This window comes from Taeniopygia guttata, chromosome 1 (assembly GCF_048771995.1).
Source record: "Taeniopygia guttata chromosome 1, bTaeGut7.mat, whole genome shotgun sequence".
NCBI lineage: Eukaryota > Metazoa > Chordata > Aves > Passeriformes > Estrildidae > Taeniopygia > Taeniopygia guttata.
The window spans coordinates 4,491,393-4,511,617 of NC_133024.1; the positions used below are offsets into that span (position 1 = coordinate 4,491,393).

The window sequence follows — 20,225 nt, forward strand, 5'->3', positions numbered from 1 at the left end:
CTGCCCCACGTTTTATCCCCTCTCCCACCCATCTGTCCTGGCCTATGCCCTGCCCCATACCCGCCCTGCATTCTGCCCCACATCTCAAGCCACAAAGGGTCCTTCTCCCTCTTGGGCTCCGTTCCCCGGGAGCATCCCCCCCTTCTCCCGGCTGCTCATCTCTGTCCCCGCTCCCCCGGCCGAGCCCCTGGGCCCCGGTGGGTGCCGCTGGTGTCCCCCCCACACCCACCCCAGCTGCGAGGCCGAAGCGGGCAGGTTGCTAAACAAGTTAATTCGATCAGGGCGTGGGGCTGGCGCGGAGCGAGGCCCCACTGTCGGGCTGCTGGAGCTGTGAAAAGTTAATTCAATTAAGTTTTCCCTCTAAACTAATTAGGCAGCAATCTGCCACGCAAGGAGCTGCTGGTGCTACCCAGAGACGGGCAGAGCCGGCAGGGCGAGGAGGAGGAGGAGGAGGAGGAGGAGGAGGAGGAGGAGGAGGAGGGGAGTGGAATGGGGGGCAGCTGGGGGTGCAGCCAGGGAGCGGACCCGTGTCCATGCAGCTCCCGTGGGATGTGGATGTGGGGTGCTGGTGGGTCCCCCAGCCCCACAGCTGCTCCCAACGGTGCTGGAGGCATCTGTTCACTGCCACACTGCTCCTGGGGACAAAGCTGGAGTGCTCCAGGGTGTGCTGAGCCCCCACGCTGCTGGCACCCTGTGCCCTGACTGGATTGGGTGACAGCATAAGGTTCAGAAGTGGGGAACTGAATGTGTCAGGCACAGCCAAAGATGATTCTTCTTCCAGATCCCATGCTCCCAGGCACTCTTCCTGGTAGTGGAAGCAACCACCTCAAAGGGTTGTGGAGGGCCCATGTGGCCTGTGGGGCTATGATCCATGGGGCTGGCACAGCTTGGCATGGTGGGATGTGGCAGGATGTGGTAGAGGGTGGTGCAGTGTGTAATGGGATGGCTTGGTGTGACATGGTGTGACCTGACACAGCATGGCATGGCAGCACACACATGCAGACCTCATTGCACACCTTTGTGCACCTGTGGAATGGAATCTGACCTTAGGAGGCTTCAGCAGAGCCTGGTGACACTCCCAAATCCTCCAGGGATGGGATCCTGCTCCGGCTCCTGGCATTAAACCAGGAAAAAAGCTACTGGGATAGGAAGGCGGTTCAAGGAATCCCTCACCAACCCTTCTTGTATCCCTGGAAGACAGGAACCAGCACCAGATCCAAACCCTCCTGGGGACATCAGGGTAGGGGGTAACAGTGGGATGGGGATCCTATCTGCATCCCAGGGGATAATGACTTGGGACTTATTAATCCTGGGAGGGTTTGATTTCCATATGTATTTAATGTTCTACTCTTCAAAACCCCATCTGGGGTGGCCCCAGTAGTGACCATGTCTCCTATTCCACCATGAGCAGCTCCCTGAAGGAGCCCCCATCCTCTGTATCCCCATGGGGACAACGTGGACAGCTCAGTTTCACTTGAGATATTACATATTTCCTGGAAGAAGGTAATGACAAAAAGATCCAGCAAGGAGTTTGCACCAGGATGTGACCTGGCAGGGCTGGGGAGAGGTGACAGTGGGTCCCAGCTCCCAGTGGTGTTCCCCACTCTTGGTGACATTCCTGCCTCTTGGTGATGAGCAGGAGACCCAGGAGTGCCCTGGTGGTTTCAACAGCTGCTCCTTCTGGGGACACAAAGGGTTACACGCACATAGCATGTTTATTGCCATAAATAGGGACAATACAGACAATACAGAGCAAGTGCCTGATGGCTTTTATACTCTCAGTTCCCATCCCTCACCTTGCCAGCCCAGCTGACCAAGCAAGCCCACTCCCATGGGTATGACAATTTCATCCTGGTCCACAATTTACATCCCCCTTCCTTAAAAAACTCCAACACCCTGTGAAACCCCAGGAGCATCCACTGCCCCATCCCTGAATGGCACCAGGGCACCTTGTCACCCACAGCTGCACCCCTAGAGCCCTGCATGCCCACCCCAGGGCAGCTCCTGCCTGTATCTGTGTCCGTGCCTGTGTCCATGCCCAGCAGTGGCAGGGTTGTGGCTCTGCCCTCGCTGACACTGCTCGCTCCAGCTCTTGGGGGGGTTTATTGTCCCTGGGAGTGCCCAGTGCTGCCTACAAGAAGTAAGTGATGTTTTTGGGGTTCAGCGGTGCTTGGATCTCCAGTTTTCGGGCTTTGCGGTCCTTCTCTACAATCTCCAGCCGCAGGGTTGGCACCTTGGATTTTTCTGTGCTGGAGGAAGACCCCTCTGTGGCTTTCAGCAGCTGCTTGTCAGAGTCCTCCACAATGATCCTGAGGGTGCAGCCTTGTGGCAGCAGGTCCTGCTCGTAGGCAGCTGCCAGCTGGTTCACCACACGCCGCTCCACCTGAGGGACAGAGCAGATCCTGTCAGGAAAACCCTGTGGAAAGTCTCCCATGGAGATGGCCAGCTCCTCCCCACCCTCAGATAGCCCAAAATCATGCAACCTTTTCTTCATCCCACTTATTCTCTGTCTCTAGAGTGTGGGTGTGCCACTTCCTCCACAAGACCACAGACATCTCCCCAGAGATGAGGACAGTCAGATCCACACAGTCATCATATCACAGAAGGATTTGGGTTGAAAAGGACTTTTTAAAGTTCATTAACATTTCATACCCCCCTGCCATGGGCAGGAACACCTTCCACTAGACCAGGTTGCTCCAAGCCACATTCAACCTGGCCTTGAACACTTCAGAGATAGGGCTGCCACAGCTTCTCTGGGCAATCTGTATCAGAGCCTCACCACCCTCACAGGGAAGAATTTCTTCCCAATATCCCATCTAACCCTGACCTCTCACAGTGTGAAACCATTCTCCTTTCATTTATTACTCCAAGCCCTTGTCCAAAGTCCCTCTCAAGCTGTCTTGGAGCCCTTATAGGCACTGGAAGGGTCTCTACAGTCTCCACAGAACCTTCTCTTGTTCAGTATGAACATCCCCAGCTCTCCCAGCCTGTCTTCAGAGCAGGAGGCTACAGCCCTCAGAGCACCTCCATGACATCCTCTGGATTTGCTCCAGTGACTCCATCTCTCTTTTGATGCCTTTCCAATTCTGGCTCTCTCTGGGCAGTGGGGCTGGAGGTGACAACACAAACTTCACCCCAGCTTCCCTCTTGTCTTCACCTCGTGTTTGATGGAGCGGGCACCATAGTGAAGGTTGTAGCCATCAGCCAGCACATCCATGACCTCCCTGTCCCACTGCAGTGTGATGTTGTGCCTTGCCTTGGCCTGCCAGGGAGGAGGGGAAAAAAGGAAGAAGAATTATGGATGTTCCCCAGCAAGCCTGGCATCCTCCTTGAGCAGCGAGGATGCTGCACTGGGGTGCTGAGAAGGGCTGAATTCCACCAGGCCAGTTCTTCCACAACAAAAGAACCCCAAAATTCCATTTAGCCCTCAGAGAGCTCAGATGTGCAAAGACCTATTAGACAAATGACATCTATGAAGGCAGCCTGGAGCTCATCCCTGCTGCAGTACAAGAAGAACCATCTCTGCTGCTCCCAGAGGTCCCAACTCTTCCCAGCACCCCAAGTTCAACAGCTTGTATGATGATGGTAAAGATACACATCACTGTGTATCTTTACCCCAGGGCAGATGCTCCAGAAGCGATTTCTTCCAGAGTTATTTGGAGAAGTCTCCTCTAAAGCCACTGATTCTTTTTTTACCTTTTTGGCCCAAAAATTAAGCTCCTTGTTGACCAGCTGGATGAGCTCTGAGTGGCAAAAAGGGAGAAAATAGACAATTTCATTGATCCTCCCCAAGAATTCATCCCGTCTGAAGTGAGCCTGCAAGAACAAGGGAGGAGATCAGCAGGGAGAGGAATGGTGACCCTGCTGGGAACAGCAGTAGTTGAGAGTGGTGTTGCAGAAGGAGCTCCCCAGGCACCATCCCACCTCCCACAGCTCCCAACAGCCATCCAACCCCATGCCATGGAGCTGGATAGCACCCTGAGGTGCTTCAGAAACATCTTAAAGAAACTGAAGGTCATGGGGATATCACTGCAGGCAGGTTTTCCTGCCCTTGGGAGAGCAGAGAGCCCCCAAATCACACTGCAGCACTTCCTGTCCTGTGTCCCCTTCTCACCATACACTGTAGCTCCACTCCAAGAGTAAAGAAGCTGTGATTTATTTCTGCTGGGATCTGACCTCTCCAACATCTTTAGCGGGGTTATATCCCTTCTCTCATAGCTGGTAGAGAAACACAGGGAAGGAGTCTGGGACCAGAGCTCAGGACATCTGAAACCTGAGCCATGAAAACACCATCCATACCTTCAAGATGGGGCGAATAACCTTCTCCTTGAACTGCTTGGAAATGGTGATCTTGTCAGTGATCTGGACATCCTCTGGAAGAGAGGTGGATGAGGGATGTCAGTAGGGACAGTGGCTTCATCTCCATCTGGATGAGCTGGAGCTGAGGGCAAGGAAAGGTCTGGGGGGTACTGCAGGACAGATCTGAAACCTCCACATGTGCCAGCAGTTTGCTTTGGCAGCGTGATGTCCCTGCACTTGGCACTGTGAACAGCAGTTCTGTGTCCTGTGGTGCTCCAGAGGAACATCCTGTGCTGATGTGGCTCCCTTGAATGGCTAAAAAGCCCTGGCTCTACCTCTGCTCCCTGCTCTGTGCCCACGGGAGCTGCTCCCAGAGGTCTTGGGAGGCTGAAGTACCCCGTTGGGCTCCAGAGCAGCTGATGACCTGACACACAGAGCACACAGCCTCTCTGGGGCTGTGAGCACTGAAAGAGCCTACAGTCTCTCCAGCAACCACCAAACTCATGTTTGGGCTGCCTGCAGCACTGTTCAGGCTGCAGTCTACTTCCCTCTGCTGACTGCAGATGGAGCCAGGGTCTGGCTGCTCTTAAATCCTGGCTCCCAGCCACTCTGGATGCTCGGCTGCAGCATCACCCTTCTTCCTCCCAGTGTCGTCTTCCTCTTTGTCTTCATTATCCCAGTTCTTCCCACAGCTTCCCCCGTTCTGCACTCATTTGCCTCCATGTGCTGTTGACACCAGGGTGCTCAGAGGGAGATAGATGCCTGTGCTCTGGATTGGATCCTGGCAGGCAGGGCAGGGCAGGGGACACAGACCCGTACTGCGTGCTGGGACCCTGTCTCAGCTTTGCAGCCTTGATGAAGTTTGCTGCCCCTCACCAGCAGTGGCAGAAGGGGTTCTCAGACTCCACTGGGTAGGTAGTTTAGGTTGGAAAAGCCCTCTGAGAAGTCCAAGCATTCCCAGCACTGCCAAGCCCACAACTAAACCGTGTTCCCAAGTTCCACATCTACATATCTTTTAAATCCCTCCAGGGATGGGAACTCCACCACTGCTTAGCTGCTTAGGGCAGCCTGTGCCATGGCTGGACAACACTTTTGGGGAGTAAATTTTCCCAATATCCAACATAAACCTCTCCAGGCAAAAATTGAGACTGTTTCCTCTTGTCCTGTCACTTGTTACCTGGAAGGATACACTGATGCCCCCTTGGCTACATCATTGTCTGAGTTAAGGCTGAGACACTGTTGCATTTAGACTTGGGAGGAGACTAAGGAAGATGACTTCCCCGAAAACTATCATTTGGTAAGTAAGAATGAATGGGGAACAGTTTTTTTTTTTTTGTTTTTTTTTTTTTTTTTTTAAACGAAAGGTTTTAATAAAAGGCAGAATAAAAAAGCTCTTTACAGAGAAAAACCGAGTTAAGGCAAGAAGTTCCTACTCCTGCTAAAACACTTCACAAAAGCAATTACTTCTTTTGTTCTCTTCTTTTTCTAGTGAATTGCTTAAGTGAGACTTTTTGGTTTCTGTCCAAATAGCTATCCTTAAGTTTAAAGTGAAGTTGCTAAAGTCCTATGAAATGTCTTTTAACCAAATTGAGGAGAGAAACTTCTAAGCTTTTTTCCTTTTTAAGGAGACAAAAGGTAACTTATTTACTCCACCAACAAGATGCACACTCCTACATCCTCCGTTCAGCAGTTGTAGGGAGGAGGAGGTTCCCCCTAATGCCCAAAGTGGTGTGGGGTGCTCTGGAATCACCTGATCCAGTTCCAACCCCTCTCTCTCGGGCAAGGATGCCAATAAGTCCCAGTGTTTTGGCAGAGGAGAGCTGGAAAGGTAGAGGAACCAGCACTACTACCACCATTCTCACTTCCCACATGTAATATCTGCTGCTGCCACTGGTAGATGCAGAGCCCACTGGGGAATCTGCTCCTTCCCTTCATCTTCCCATTTATCTGCCTGTCAGGCACTTTAGAGACTTCCTGCCATGCCATCTCCACACTGAGAGCTTAGAAAATGGGCAGGAGCTCCTTGTAACCCAAATGAGGGCAGCTGCTGTGCCCAAATGCCCTCCACAGCTCCTCTCCTGCTGCAGTTGTACTGTCCCAGAAATTAAAATTCAATGCTCTCCTCATTGAGCAGGGAAACGTTTGGCATTTTCAAATGTTATTCTGGAAAGTTCAGCTGACGATGTGTTTTGTCCTTTACCCAGCCTGATTGAAGTTTAAAGGTTCTGAATTAAGCCAGTGTCGACAGCCACTTCTCCAAAGTAAGAGACCAGGAGAAAGAAGCTGGAAAATAGATTTGATGCCAAAATCCAAGGTTTTTTCTTGTTCCTGTTGAGCTGATGCAGGAATATGGTGTCTGAGAGGGCACAGGCTGCTGGATACCTTGAGAAAGATGTGGCATCCAGACAATTAAGATCATAAAAGCATCTTAAAAACCCCAAAGTAAGTTTTTTAAAACTGATGAGGAAAGAAGGGATGCAGTCACTGTCCATGGCTTCCTGGTTATCCACAGGCACAGCAGCACCTGATGGAAACAGGCTTTTCCTCTGCTCTGTGTGACAAACACTGCCTAAAAGGGACAGTCCCTGGTGTTAGCATCACCATTCATCTGTATATCCTCAGAGTTACCAGCAAAGGCACTGGACATTGCACATCAAGCTGTTAATTTTCAATCTCAGAGACTGCCCTTGCTCTCCTCATTCCCCTTTTATTACCTAATTCACATTTTGGGAAATTTTTCTCCAGGAGCCTGATATCTGAGGCTAGGGCTCCCATTCCACGGGGAAGTAAAATTCACTAAGCTCAGCCTTCTGGGAAGGACTGAGAGTAAATAAAATGCTTCCTCTTTCATATGAGCACCTGAATCAGCCAGAGTCTTTTGCAGGAAGCATTTGGAAGGGTCCCAAAAGAAAGAAAAGGGTGAGTTGATAAAAGAGAATCATGGAATCACATAAGAGTTTGGGTTGAGAGGGACCTTAAAGACCATCCAGTTTCAATCCACCTGCTCTGAAATCCTCATTATTTGACATTGTATCCTTCAGAGGAAGACTACATCTTTAAGACTCTGTCCAATCTCTCAGCCTTTCTCATCGTGTGCTCACTTCCCTGGAAGTGTTTCAAGCCAGGTTGGATGGGGCTTGGAGCAACCTGGCTTAGTGGAAGGTGCCCCAGACCATGGCAAGGGGTTGGAATGGGATGGTCTTTTAAAGTCCCCACCAACTCAAACCCTTCTGGGATTTCATGACTTCCTTGCAGAGGAGCATTCCCAAGTCATGTGGACCAGCTGGGACCAGTGGAGAGGGGACTGAAGGGTCTGGGTGTGCCCCCTGCCAAGGGATGGCTGAGCTGCTGTCAAAGTTGTATTAGGAAGAAGGGAGGCTCTTTAGGAATTTGAAGATTGAAACTCCAGTACCTAAGTTTTCTGCGATCCTTTTCTTGCTCATTTCCATGGCCTCTTGCCGGAGCTGCAGTGCATGCTGTGCAATCTCCTCACTGGCCACATTGGAGGTCATGATGAAGATGGCATCCTTGCAGTCAATGGTCTTCCCCTTTCCATCTGTCAGCCTGCCCTGCAACAACAGCGAGATGAAACCAGTCATGTCAGCAGGTGCTGGAGGACATAGCCAAAACACCAAGAAAAAACCATGGGTCCTCTTTTTCCCCAGAGTGAATTTAATTTTGAAGTGATACCCAAGGATTGAGGTGGAAGGAAGCAAGGATGAGGTTGGAGAAGTACTTGTCTCTCCATGAATCGCAGGAACTTCTTCTGCAAGCCTGGAGAGAAGGAGGCACTTCTCACTCTCCCAGCTCCCTGACAGGAAGTTAGCTCTGCAGTGGGGATCTTGGTCTCCTCCCAGGTAACAAGGGACAGGAGAAGAATAAACGGCCTTAAGTAACAGCAGGGAAAGTATAGGTTGGGTATCAGGAAATATTTCTTCCCTGAAAGTGTTGTCCAGCCTTGGCACAGTCTAGCCAGGCCAGTGCTGGAGACCTCATCCCCTGGAGTGATTTAAAAGCCGTGTGGATGTGGCATTTAGGTTTAGTGGTGGGTTTGGCAGTGCTAAGGGAAGGGTTAGACGTGATGGTCTCAGAGGGCTTTTCCAACCTCAATGATTCCATGACTGTGTGGCTGCCCATAAGTAACTCCCCAGCCTCTGACCCTCTACCTACCTCCCTGTGATGGTTTTAGGTCTGACACAAGCCCCAGGCTCAGGTCAGCACTAATGCTAATGTTATCCCTAACCCTGCCTGTGGCTGTGGTTTGGGCTGGGCAGAGCCCACAAATAACCACGTTATGGCTGTAACAGAGTGACCTGAGTAGCAAAGCTCCTCATTTCTGTGGGACTGATCACCTTGCAAACCAGGGCTGCCCAGCACCACCACTGCTGAAGTGACAGAAACCCTCAGCCCCCAAACCAATGCACGAACCTTTCCAAAGCACCAGTGCTCTTGATTGATAATATAAAAAGAGAGGGAAATAAGGAAAAAAGCAGCATCTCCCCAGGCTGTTTCTTTCCTCAATCCATCTCCAACAGCAGAGATCCAGCACAATGACACAAATCCTTGTTGGGTGCTTGAGATTAACATTTGGGTTATTGCCCTGTCAAGTGCCTGGTACAGGAATTGATTTCACATTGAACTGCTACTATGATGATCTATGCAAGAAAAATGGTGTTATTAATCCTTAAAACAAAACAAAAAAAAAAAACCTTTAAAACCTTCCAGCATGCTGCCCTGAAGTTTGGTAGCCTCTGAGGACAGACTGGGACCTTCAAAATGAACCAGACAGCTGGAGAGTGACTTTGGACAAGGGCCTGGAGTGACAGGACAAGGGGAATGGCTTCACACTATAAGAGGGCAGGGTTAGATGGGATATTGGGAAGAAATTCTTCCCTGTGAGGGCTGTGAGGCCCTGGCACAGGTTGCCCAGAGAAGCTGTGACTGCCCCATCCCTGGAAGTGTTCAAGACCAGGTTGGACGTAGCTTAGAGTAACCTGGTCTAGTGGAAGGTGTCCCTGCCCATGGCAGGAGGGGTGGACTAGATGTGCTTTTAAGGTACCTTCCAACCCAAACTCCTCCATCTGTCATTCCTCTCACCCCTCATTGTCACCTTCTGCATGTCCCTTGTGTTGATTCTAACCTCTAATGTGGATTTACCTCATCAAACAGCTGCAGCATGATGGTGAGCACATCAGGGTGGGCTTTGTCCACCTCGTCAAAAAGTACCACAGCATTTGGGCACTGCCTCAGCTTTTTGGTGAGCTGTCCACCCTCTTCATGGCCCACATAGCCGGGTGGGGAGCCGATGAATTTCGCCACCTGGTAGGAAGGAACAGGAAAGGTGAAGGCTGATCCATGGACAATGGGAATGAAGCCCTTCTGGTAGCTTGTCAGGTTGCTACCACTCTTTGCTGCTGACAAAAGAAATTCTATATTCTTTGTGACACCTATCCCATGCCAGGTATCTCAAAATCAGCTTAATAAGCATAAATTAAGCAAAATAAAGATTAAGCAATTCCCTGCCCAGAGCTCAAAACAGTAGAATCCAAGGAGCAGGTATGGCCAGGTGGGAAGGCATCAGCCCTGCTTTGCTATGCAGGGTCCAAGACCTATTTTCATCCCTTTTAGCCTTTTAAGAGCAAGAATTCAAAGGATTATATGTGGCACATGGTTCTGGTGCAGAATCAAAGCCACAAGTAGGCTTTGTGGGAAGAGGCCATAAATAAAATACTTCTCCTATGTCATCACTTCTTGACATGGTGCTTTTTTAAAATGTTTAGAAATTTAGAAGTTTATATAGAGTAGTATTTCTGACAACAGGAAAGTTTTGGCAAAATGACAGTTTTTGACACATAGCTTGGTGCATCTTACATCTACCCATGTCTGAGTGTCATCCAAAGTCACAGCCTGTTATCACAGAATTGTGGAATGGTTTGGGTTGGAAGGGGCCATGTAATGCCAGCCCTTCTGCCATACATAGGGACACATTCCACTCCACCAGTTTGCTTCAAAGCCCCATTCAATCTAGCCTCGAACACTTCCAAGGATGGGGCAGTCAAAGCTTCACTGGGCAACCTGTCCCAGTGTTTTACCACTCTCATTGCTAGGACCTTGCTACTTTTTGGGGAGACAGAGCCCTCTAAATGGATTTAGGACCCCCTCAGGTCCAGGGGTGACTTTGGCAAGGATTGCAGAAAACTCGGCACCTTGGACCTCCTGTGGCACCAGAACTGGGCAGAAGTTGTGATGGGCGGGGTGGACTTGGCACCATTGTCCTGCATTCTGCTGGATTCTCTCCCTTTCCTACATGGAAGGTAGGCTGAGGCCAAGATCTCACACTGGATTCAGCAGTGTTTTGGGGATAAAGGGTTTGGGGTAAGCTGTGCCTGCCTGGGCAATGTTAGGTGATGAACAGCATGTGGCCGTGGGTTTCAAGATGATCCTCTGGGTTCCACCATCTCTTCTCAGCTGCTCTCTCCCCAAGGGCTGACCCCACCCCAAGGGAATTCACAGCACTGGACACATATTGTTGAAGTTTTCCTTGCTCCTTTGTCTCTGTTCCTAATTTGCCTCAATGTCTTGGTTCCAGCCAAGACAGAGTTAATTTTTACAGTAGCCAGGAGGGGCAAGGCTTGGACCTGGAGGATATTCTATCTTACCTCATGTCATTACCAGGAGCAGAGGGAAAGGAGTCTTCTGGGGAAAATAAGTTCCTTCTGGTCAAATCAGAGCAGCAGAAGGATGTGGAATAATGTGAAGTAGCTGGTTCTGAACTGGAGGGCGTGGCTGGGGGAGCATGGCTCTGGCTGGCTTGGGTCAGTGAGTGTTTTGCATGTGAATCATTCTCTCTCCCTCTCTCTTTTACATACTTCTGGTTTTAATACTGTTGCTTGTTTGTTTTCTTGTGTAATTTCTGTTTCCAGTAAATTGTTGTTATCTCAACCCATGGCCTTTTGAGCCTCCAGTTCTCCTCTCCAGTCCACTGCTGTGGGAAGGGACAAGGGAACGCAGGGAGTAAGTGTCTCCTGGTTTGGAGTGTCTCAATGGGAGCACTAAATTGGGGAGTACCATGCCTAAACCACAACCACTCAATGAAGGTTGCTTTCTGGCAATTTACCTGCAATTTAATGCACAACTTGGAGCAAACCTTCTGTTGTTCTACTGTGCTCCCACCCTGACACACCAAAATGCCCATTTTTTCTGGATTAAATTTGAAGCTGCTCCCTTCAGAGCCCATTTACTGACCTCATGCCTCTCCTGGAACTCCGACATGTCCAGTCTGATGAAACCCTGCAAGAGACTTAGGATGAGATTTGATCAATCTGCTCGCTGCCAGAGCTGGAACAGTACTGACAGGGCTGAAATTCTCTAAATAAAATAGATATTTTTGTGGTTCAGCTTTTTAGAAATCAATCACAAGAAGAATACAACACCCCACCACAAAAATCCAGCAAAAATCATAAAGCTGAGGTGAACTGGGCTTGTGGGTGATCACCTAAAACAGAGAGTAGTGTTAGAGAATTTATAGCTTCCATCCAAGTATCCATTTGCATCTGAAAAGCTGATGATTCACTGCAGGTACTGAATATTGTGATCATGGAGCTGTAATCCACATCCTAGATGGGAAAGGAAAAGAAGGGAAGAGAGGGAAGGGGAGGGAATAGGAATATTTTAGTTGGAAAGGACCTACAGTGATCCTTTCATCCAGCTGACCAAGAAGCCAAGCCTCGACTTCCCAGCATCATCCTGGACATAGTGAACCAGACATAACCAGTGTCCATGATGGAGAAGGAGACATGTCTGGGAATACATCTCATCTGGGCATGTGTACACGGCACACTCATGGACACCATCACATAGGGATCCCAAATTAGAGAACAGAATCACTGAACCATTTGGGTTGGGAAAGCCCTCTGAGACAACAGAGCCAAACTGTTCCCTCAGCACTGCCAAGCCCACCACCAACCCATGTCCCCAAGTACCACATCCACACATCTACATGTTAAATCTCTCCAGGAATGGGGACTCCAGCACTACCCTGGTCAGCCTTTTCCAGAGCTGAACAGAAAAAAATTTCCCCAATATCCAACCTAAACCTCCCTTGTTGCAACTCGAGGCAGTTTCCTCTAGTCCTGTCATTTGTTACCTGGGAAAATAATAGAATCAGAGAATGGTTTGGGTTGGAATGGACCTTTAGGATAATCCCATTCCAACCGCCCTGCCATGGATAGGGACACCTTCCACTAGACCAAGTGGCTCCAAGCCTCATTGAACCTGGTTTTGAACATTTTCAGGAATGTGACAGCTACAGGTTCTCTGGGCAAAATATTCCCATGAAAAAATTTCCCTGAAAATTACTAAGATATCTACAAACTGCCCAGGGCAGAGCAAGATGGAATTGTAAATGAAAGGGGGACAGTTTCAGGTTTTCCTTTTTTAATCTGTCAGTTCCTGTGAATTGCTGCCCCTCATTGGAGTCTGTGGGGAGTATGACCCCCTCTCATCCCTCATTAGGGGACCAATGGCTGATGAATGAATATTAGGAATGAATGATGTATTAATTCCTAATACATCCCAGATTCCTGATGCCATCAAATTAACACAACACTCAGGGTTTAACTGATTTCCTCATTGGATGTCTGGCCATGGAGCGGTTCCACGTGAGGGACTGGGGATGGAAGCGCTTGAGATCCAGAATTTATGCCTTCTGGAAGGCATTTATAGAGGTTTGAGGAAAAGAAACCAGAACAGCTGTTTTTATAGTGTTAGTTCCAGTTTGGTCTTCTTTCTATAAGAGTTGCTGCATTGTGTGTCCATTCACTGATGGAGGATGTGGGGAAGAGGGATTCATCTATGCACAGCTCTGCTTGTCTTTCCTTCTTTTTCCTGTCTCCATGTGGGAGAGAATGGAATGGAATGTACCAGAATGGAATGGAGTGTAACAGAATGGAATGGAATGGAAGACTGGGATTCAATAGAATGGTATGAAATGGAACAGAATAGATTAGAATGGAAGATGGGTATGGAATGGAAGAGATTTGACTGGAATAAAATAGAATATTGGAATGGAATAAAACAGAACAGAGTAGAATACATTGCAATTGAATGGATTGAAATAATTGTAATGGAATAGAATTGACAGAATTGAATATAATAAATTGGAATAGACTGGAAAGAAACAAAATAGAAAGAACTGAACAGATTAGAAATGAATGGAATGGAACGGAACAGAATGGAATGGAATTGAACAGGACGGTACAGGAGAGAATAGAATAGAATAGAATAGAATAGAATAGAATAGAATAGAATAGAATAGAATAGAATAGAATAGAATAGAAACCCCAGACACCACTGAAGTGTTCTCCTGCAAAACCACCACCTCCATGAAATAATTCCAACCCATCTTCTCTAAAATCTAACCACTGGGTAACAAACTAAATAATTCAAACTGCTTCTGGATACCAAACACTTCAGCACTTAAAATTTTGAGCAGGAAATCAATGTTGCATTGCTACGGTCCATACTGGCAGGATGTGATAAGTGGTAGAACTGGGGACATGGAAAACACATTTCTGGAATTTTCTCCTTCTAGTAATTTACAGTGATATTAATAATACAGGCAAAAAATATGTTTACAACACAGGATGTCAAAATTAGAGCAAAATTCGACAGGAAGCACAAATGTTACATCCATTAAAATTTTTCCAATTCAAAAATTCTGGTAACATAGACAAAAGCATAGACAGTGTCCTGGGCTGATCCCACAGTGTGGGCAGCAGGGTGAATTTGGGATTTTGCCCCTCTGCTCTGCTCAGGTGAGACCCCACCTGCAGAGCTGCCTCCACTCTGGGGTCCAACATCAAAGGGATGTGGAGTTGTTGGAGTGAGCCCAGAGGAGGCCACGGAGATGCTCGGAGAGCTGGAGCCCCTCTGCTCCGGAGATAGGCTGGTAGAGCTGGGGGTGTTCAGTCTGGAGAAGAGATGGCTCCCAGAACACCTTAGAGATCCTCCCAGGGCCTAAAGGGTCTGCAAGAGACGGGCATGGACTGACAGGACAAGGGGGAACAGCTTTCTACTGGCAGGGTAAGACTGAAGAAATTCTTCCCTGCTAGGGTGGTGAGGCCCTGGCACAGGTTGCCCAGAGAAGCCATGGCCGCCCCATCCCTGGAAGTGCTCAAGGCTGATTTGGATGAGGCTTGGAGCAACCCGGTCTAGTGGAAGGTACCCTACATTTGACAGGATAGGTGGAACTGGATGAGCTTAGAAGGCCCTCCCAACCCAGACCTGTGACTCCATGACCTTCACAGGTCGCTCTCAGTGCAGAAGCCCTTTCTCAGGGCAGCACAGCCACACAATGAACCCCCTGATGACCCTCCCCACACCCCTTTTACTGCCAGCACACAGCTGGGACGAGCCATTACCTTTTTGATGTCCTTATGGATGTACTTGGCTGTTTGCTTGGCCAGCTCTGTTTTACCTGTTTTGGAGAGGGAAAGAAAAAACTTGCATTAAACCAGGTCTGTCCATCTTCTGTCTGTTCATCAGCTCTGCTAACACTAGGACTGGAACTTCCTGAAATCAATATATGTATTTTCCTTGTGAAATGGGTATTGCTGTTTTATCTCCAGGATCACATTCACTGGGGTTCCCAGTCTGGGCAGGGTGAACAGATGCATTAGAATAGTGGCACCATCAGCTTTAATTGACTCTCACATGGTGGAAACAAAGCTCTTTATTTTTTCCACAAAAAGATGTTGATAGAGCAGAGTTTTGCTATATTGGATAGACCAGTTTTTTGCTATATTTACCTTCAATATTCCAAGATCTTTGTGCAATGCCTTGTAATCTCCAAATAAAGAATTTCAAGGAAATGGGGTATTTTTATTTGCTTTATATAAGATGGCAGTCAAAAAATTCTGGGATTAGGAACAATCAGTAATAGAGCAAATCCACCTTGGAAGGCATTTATAGAAGTCTGAGGCATTTATTGAGGGTGAACACACTCACCAGCTCATGCCAGGCCATATCCTGTTCTCCTGGCCCATCCATCTGGGGAAAAACCTCATTGAAGAGGCAGTTTTATTCAAGTGTGGATGCCAGAAAACATCTCTTCCCTGCTGCTACCCTCCAACATGACACTGCTGGCTTTGTCAGGTTGATCAGGGGAAGGATTGGGCCAATTTTGGCTCCAGGGGTGACCAGCAAAACTGAGGTGAAGCTGGTCACCCCTCTGGAGGATGGATGTTCTGGGGGTTCACACTTGTCCCTTGCATACCTGTCAGCAGTACACTGCACATGGATCCCTGTAGGATTTACTTGCACAGTGAAAAATAAATGAGCAGGAACAGAAAGAACTATTCTGAAGAAAAAAACCCACATGTTTTAAAAAGGAAATTAGGTTAAAGATACATTCTTACTGGAATATTGTACATCTGCCCACAACTGTATTACAGGAACAATAGATCTGGTGGGTCAGATCAGCAAATCGCCAAAAAATGGGCACAAACATGGGAATTAATGGGGTGTGCTCTGCTCCACCTGTTAAATCTCTGCCAAAATTTTGCATTTTACTTCAGTTTGAGCTTTGCTGACTTTGGATGATGCTGGATGAGAGCTCCTGATGTGTAAGGATGCAAGAAACTATGCTTCCTATAAAAAAGAAAGAGAGAGAAGAGAAGAGAAGAGAAGAGAAGAGAAGAGAAGAGAAGAGAAGAGAAGAGAAGAGAAGAGAAGAGAAGAGAAGAGAAGAGAAGAGAAGAGAAGAGAAGAGAAGAGAAGAGAAGAGAAGAGAAGAGAAGAGAAGAGAAGAGAAGAGGAGAAAAGCAAAAAGAGAAAAAAGAAAAGAAAAGAAAAGAAAAGAAAAGAAAAGAAAAGAAAAGAAAAGAAAAGAAAAGAAAAGAAAAGAAAAGAAAAGAAAAGAAAAGAAAAGAAAAGAAAAGAAAAGAAAAGAAAAGAAAAGAAAAGAAAAGAAAAGAAAAGAAAAGAAAAGAAAAGCCCCCATGGAAGTCCATGGGAGTAGAACAGCCAACAATTTACATCCATGAGGTCTTTAGATATGGTCTAGCAGGGCAATGAAGTATCAAAAATATTTTGGCCTGGTTTTATACAGCTTTATAGCAACTTATTTGGGGTTAATGCTTGGCCTGGTACTGTTCTGCAGCAGGAGCATAGTCTCACCTGTGCTCCTTTAACCCCTCCAGCACTGGAGTGTCAGCACCTTGTTGAGCCCTTTGGGAGGCAGTGGAGGCAGGAGAAGCCCTGAGGTTGCTCCAAATGTCACAGATCAGTTACTTTGAAGCTGTTTTTTTGTTTTGTTTTTTTTTTTCCACAACTAAAAGTCATTTGGACCATTTCATGAACTGATCAGCTGTCATGTGGCATTTGATTGGGCTGGAGGACAAATCTTATTGGTGTCAATAAAATCCTGTCATTCCAAAGCAATCTGTGTCCACAGGAGCAAACGAGCAGAGATTCAGTTTGCAGGCAGCAAATTTCTACTATTATCCCACCATTCCCACTAGAATAGAGGGGTTTTCACCAGAAAGTTGTTAAAGAAATACTTTTACTCTGAAAACTGCCCCTTTTTGAGACTTGGAGCGGGGTTGTCCTCTGGGATAAGTCAGCACGAGGCTGGATGTGGCTGTGTGTGCTGGTGTCCAGCTGGGGTCACCCTGCTGGATGATGAGTGACCCACTGAAAGATGACAGTGTGTTTAACTGGTATTTATTCAGACCCTGCAGCCCTGCAACAGCTTCTACCCCCTCTCCTCAGGGCTCTCCATCCCCCTCACCACAACCCAAATGTTACCTATTCCAGATGATCCCAAGAAAAGAAACACCAGCGGGTGCTCCTCATCATACCAGCCATTTTCCTTCCTCCGAATAGCTGCATTTGAAGACAATGAAAACAAAAAAGAGGGGGGAGGCATATAAATCAATGCCACAAAGCAAGTGTAATTATCACTAAGTATACACTATGTTTTACTGCTCTCTACCCACTCCCAGTCCTCCCTGCCATTAGTGCTCTCTAATTTGATTAGCTAGCCAAGGCCCCAGAGACACCTAATAAGGTTAGCATGGATTTGGAAAGCTGCCCAGAGCAGATTTCGGATAAAGTTTTCCAGGATGCGCACTCAGCGTTGCCAGGGAGATGGCGGAGGGGGGGACAAGGATGGATGGATGGACAGAGGGATGGAGAGGCACTCTGCCTCACCAGCTCCCAAGTGCAACCTTTCTGTGAGGAAAAAACATCAGTTTTGAAGAGGTTTATAGGTTATTTCTGGCATGGAATGGGAAGAAAGAGGTGGCTGAAGGTCACAAAAGCTCTGAATTGGTGCAAGAATTAGGAAAAGTGCGGTGATTATCTCAGTGCCTCTTTGGACAGCAGCATCCAAGTGCATCCTGGGTGAGATACCAGTGGAAAATTTTACAGAAGGCAAGAGCCCTGATTCCCTCCCAAACTCCCAGTCTGACCAGCACAGCCCTTTCTCAGGACAGACATGGATCTGCTGTGCAGAGTGGGTGATAGCTCCTACCCCCATGGGTGCCCACGGTTACCCAAGGTACTCTTCAGCCCCCCAGAGCAGCCTCAGGCTCTGTGAGCGTGCTCACCAAACCAGTAACATCACTGCACTGGGCTTATTTGAAGGAGGAGGCAATTTTTTTGAGGTCAAAAGATCAAATCACATCCTCTGCTGGCTGGATCTGGTCTCTGGAACACAGAAGTAGTTTCCCTAGATCAGACCAACTTCTAGTTCAATGTGAGAGATTAACTGACATCCCAGCCTTTCTGCTTTATCCACAGTATTTCAATCCAGCCTGCAAATCTGGTAAGATGTTTTGTAAAAGACAACATGCACTGCACAGTCTCAGGACCCCTCAGACTCAGCAAGGTCTCATGACTGGCACATGGCACCCCCAGATCCAGCCAAACCCAAAATGTGGCACATTAGGAAGCAGTGCATGAAAACTGCAAGATGCCCAAAAATTGTAACTGACAAGGAATTTGAAGGTAGCAGAGGAAAACAGCAGCACTGGAGGTGGGATGAGCAGAAGGAAAACACTGGGAGAGCTGTGGCTTAAAGCTCTTGGAACGCTGCTGCACACAGGCATGGCAAAGCTTGGCCTCTGCTGCCTTTCAGTGGTGTCCACAGCAAAAACAGGAATAAAGCCAAGAAAGAATAAACCCACTCTCTTTGTGACTGTCACCCTCAAAACACAACTCCCTCATCTTCTTCTGGCCACTATCCTCGGTCTCAGTCTCTGTCCTTGTCCCTCAGTCCTGTGTCTTAAATGAGGCACTGGCTGACTCTGTGAGGGGTTGTGGGTTTGTTTTCTTCCCTGAGCTGGCAGTAGAGTATGAGAGTGGTGTTTAAAACTGCAGAATTCTTAAATTCAATCTCAAAGTCAGTCCATAAAACCCTTTTCTTGATGGGGGTATGGTAAATAGAAGTCACCTAAGAAAAGGCATCCTAGGCATGGCATGCCAAGAGTTCTTCCTCTACGGGAGTACAAGCTGACATGGGAAATAAGTAGTGCTGTTTTGCACATAAAAAGATTTGCATACTAAAATATTTAAACAGTATTTCCATTTTGCAAATAATAAGAAATAGAAATGTCACAGTCTACAGCCTGACATGGAAATGCTGCCTCTGCCAGTAGGGACACACTGGGAAGATGTTAAACAACAGCAGCTCAAGTGAGATATTCCAGCAGCTGGAGTTTATAGATGCATGGAAGGATCTCATGGGAATTTGGAGCTGCAAGACCTGCATGAAACTGAGCTCCTCACAGTCCATGCTTGTATTCCAAGAGACCCAGGTAGCATGGGAGCCAGCAGATCTGGTGAGGATTAGGAAAACAAAAGCAAAGCCTCACTACAAGAACAAATCAATGAGCTGAGGTTAATGATGAGGGGTGTGAGGAGTGACCTGACCACAGTCATTAAGTATCTCCCCAAGAAGGCACTGAACTTGCTCAGCTACAGAGAAAATTAAGGTGCTCCAGGGGCTGGAGTGAGAGGATCAAACTACAAATAAAGCAGAACAGTTTTAATAACAAAGGTGATTAACCACTGCAGCCACTTAGGAAGAGTGTGGGACTGAATTCCTAATCCCTGAAAAGTCTGCAGGGAAAGCCAGAAGGCTTCCCAAAAGGCACTGATAACTCAAGATAAAGATGAAGGTTTGCATCGCTGTCCAAACATAAAAAAAATTCCCCAATTTAACCTTAAATCCAAGGCATGTAGAATCATGCAATTGTAGAAGAGTGTGGGTTAGAAGGGACCTTAAAGACCATCAGTTCCAACCCCCTCAGCAATGGGACGGAGTGCTGGGACTGTGCATTTAGTGGGAGCTGAACCCCAGTGCCACAAGAACTTGCCATTCTGTGCCCGGACACAGGCAGATGCATTACCTGTCCCCCTGGCCATGCTAATGAGTCCTGATTCCTGCTAAGGCTTAATTAGCTTGGGCACAAGGCCAGATGCAGCACTGGCTGGTGCCTGGCTCTATCTCACCCTGCCTGGGCATATCAGCACGACAGACCAGCCCGGCTGCAGGCAGCAATCTGGTTCTGTTCAAAATCCTGGGCAAAGACTGGTGGGAATCCCATCCTGTCCTTCAGCTCCTCCCTGGCCAGGTCATCCCTGGAAATAGCCACTGCAGGAGATGAAGAGGAGAAAATACTCTGCCAGTGACAGGGAGGTGCAGAGAAGGGTCTGTGCTGCATCCCTCCCTGTGTCCTTCCCAGTGCTGCACATGTTCCTTCTCAACCCTTTACAGCAGTGAACGGGAGGTCAACACCTGGGGTGGGAAATTTCATAAAAACTGATGGGGAGTAACACAGCCGCCAATAATTCCTGCAGCTATCTCAGCTAAGATAATAATGGTAATAAAAGTAATAAACCTCTGCTTTGGGGCATGGAGT

The 20,225-nt window shown here is 47.9% G+C and overlaps 1 protein-coding gene across 3 annotated transcripts in view; it reads right to left on the reverse strand.

Annotated features, from left to right (window-relative positions):
* Positions 1-1,696: 1,696 nt before the first annotated feature.
* The window catches only part of CLPB (ClpB family mitochondrial disaggregase), a 70,480-nt gene continuing 51,951 nt past the window's right edge, over positions 1,697-20,225 (reverse strand). The window contains exons 8-16 of one of the 3 annotated variants that reach the window (XM_041720430.2): positions 17,107-17,184; positions 14,721-14,776; positions 11,545-11,589; positions 9,457-9,618; positions 7,712-7,868; positions 4,300-4,373; positions 3,697-3,816; positions 3,158-3,262; positions 1,697-2,383 (exon numbers count right to left, since the gene is read on the reverse strand). In XM_041720430.2, coding sequence (XP_041576364.2) covers positions 2,132-2,383; positions 3,158-3,262; positions 3,697-3,816; positions 4,300-4,373; positions 7,712-7,868; positions 9,457-9,618; positions 11,545-11,589; positions 14,721-14,776; positions 17,107-17,184 — 1,049 coding nt within the window. In that variant the 3' untranslated portion in view covers positions 1,697-2,131. The remainder of the gene's footprint in view (positions 2,384-3,157; positions 3,263-3,696; positions 3,817-4,299; positions 4,374-7,711; positions 7,869-9,456; positions 9,619-11,544; positions 11,590-14,720; positions 14,777-17,106; positions 17,185-20,225) is intronic. The other 2 variants (XM_072919512.1, XM_041720445.2) reach the window with 2 other exon arrangements.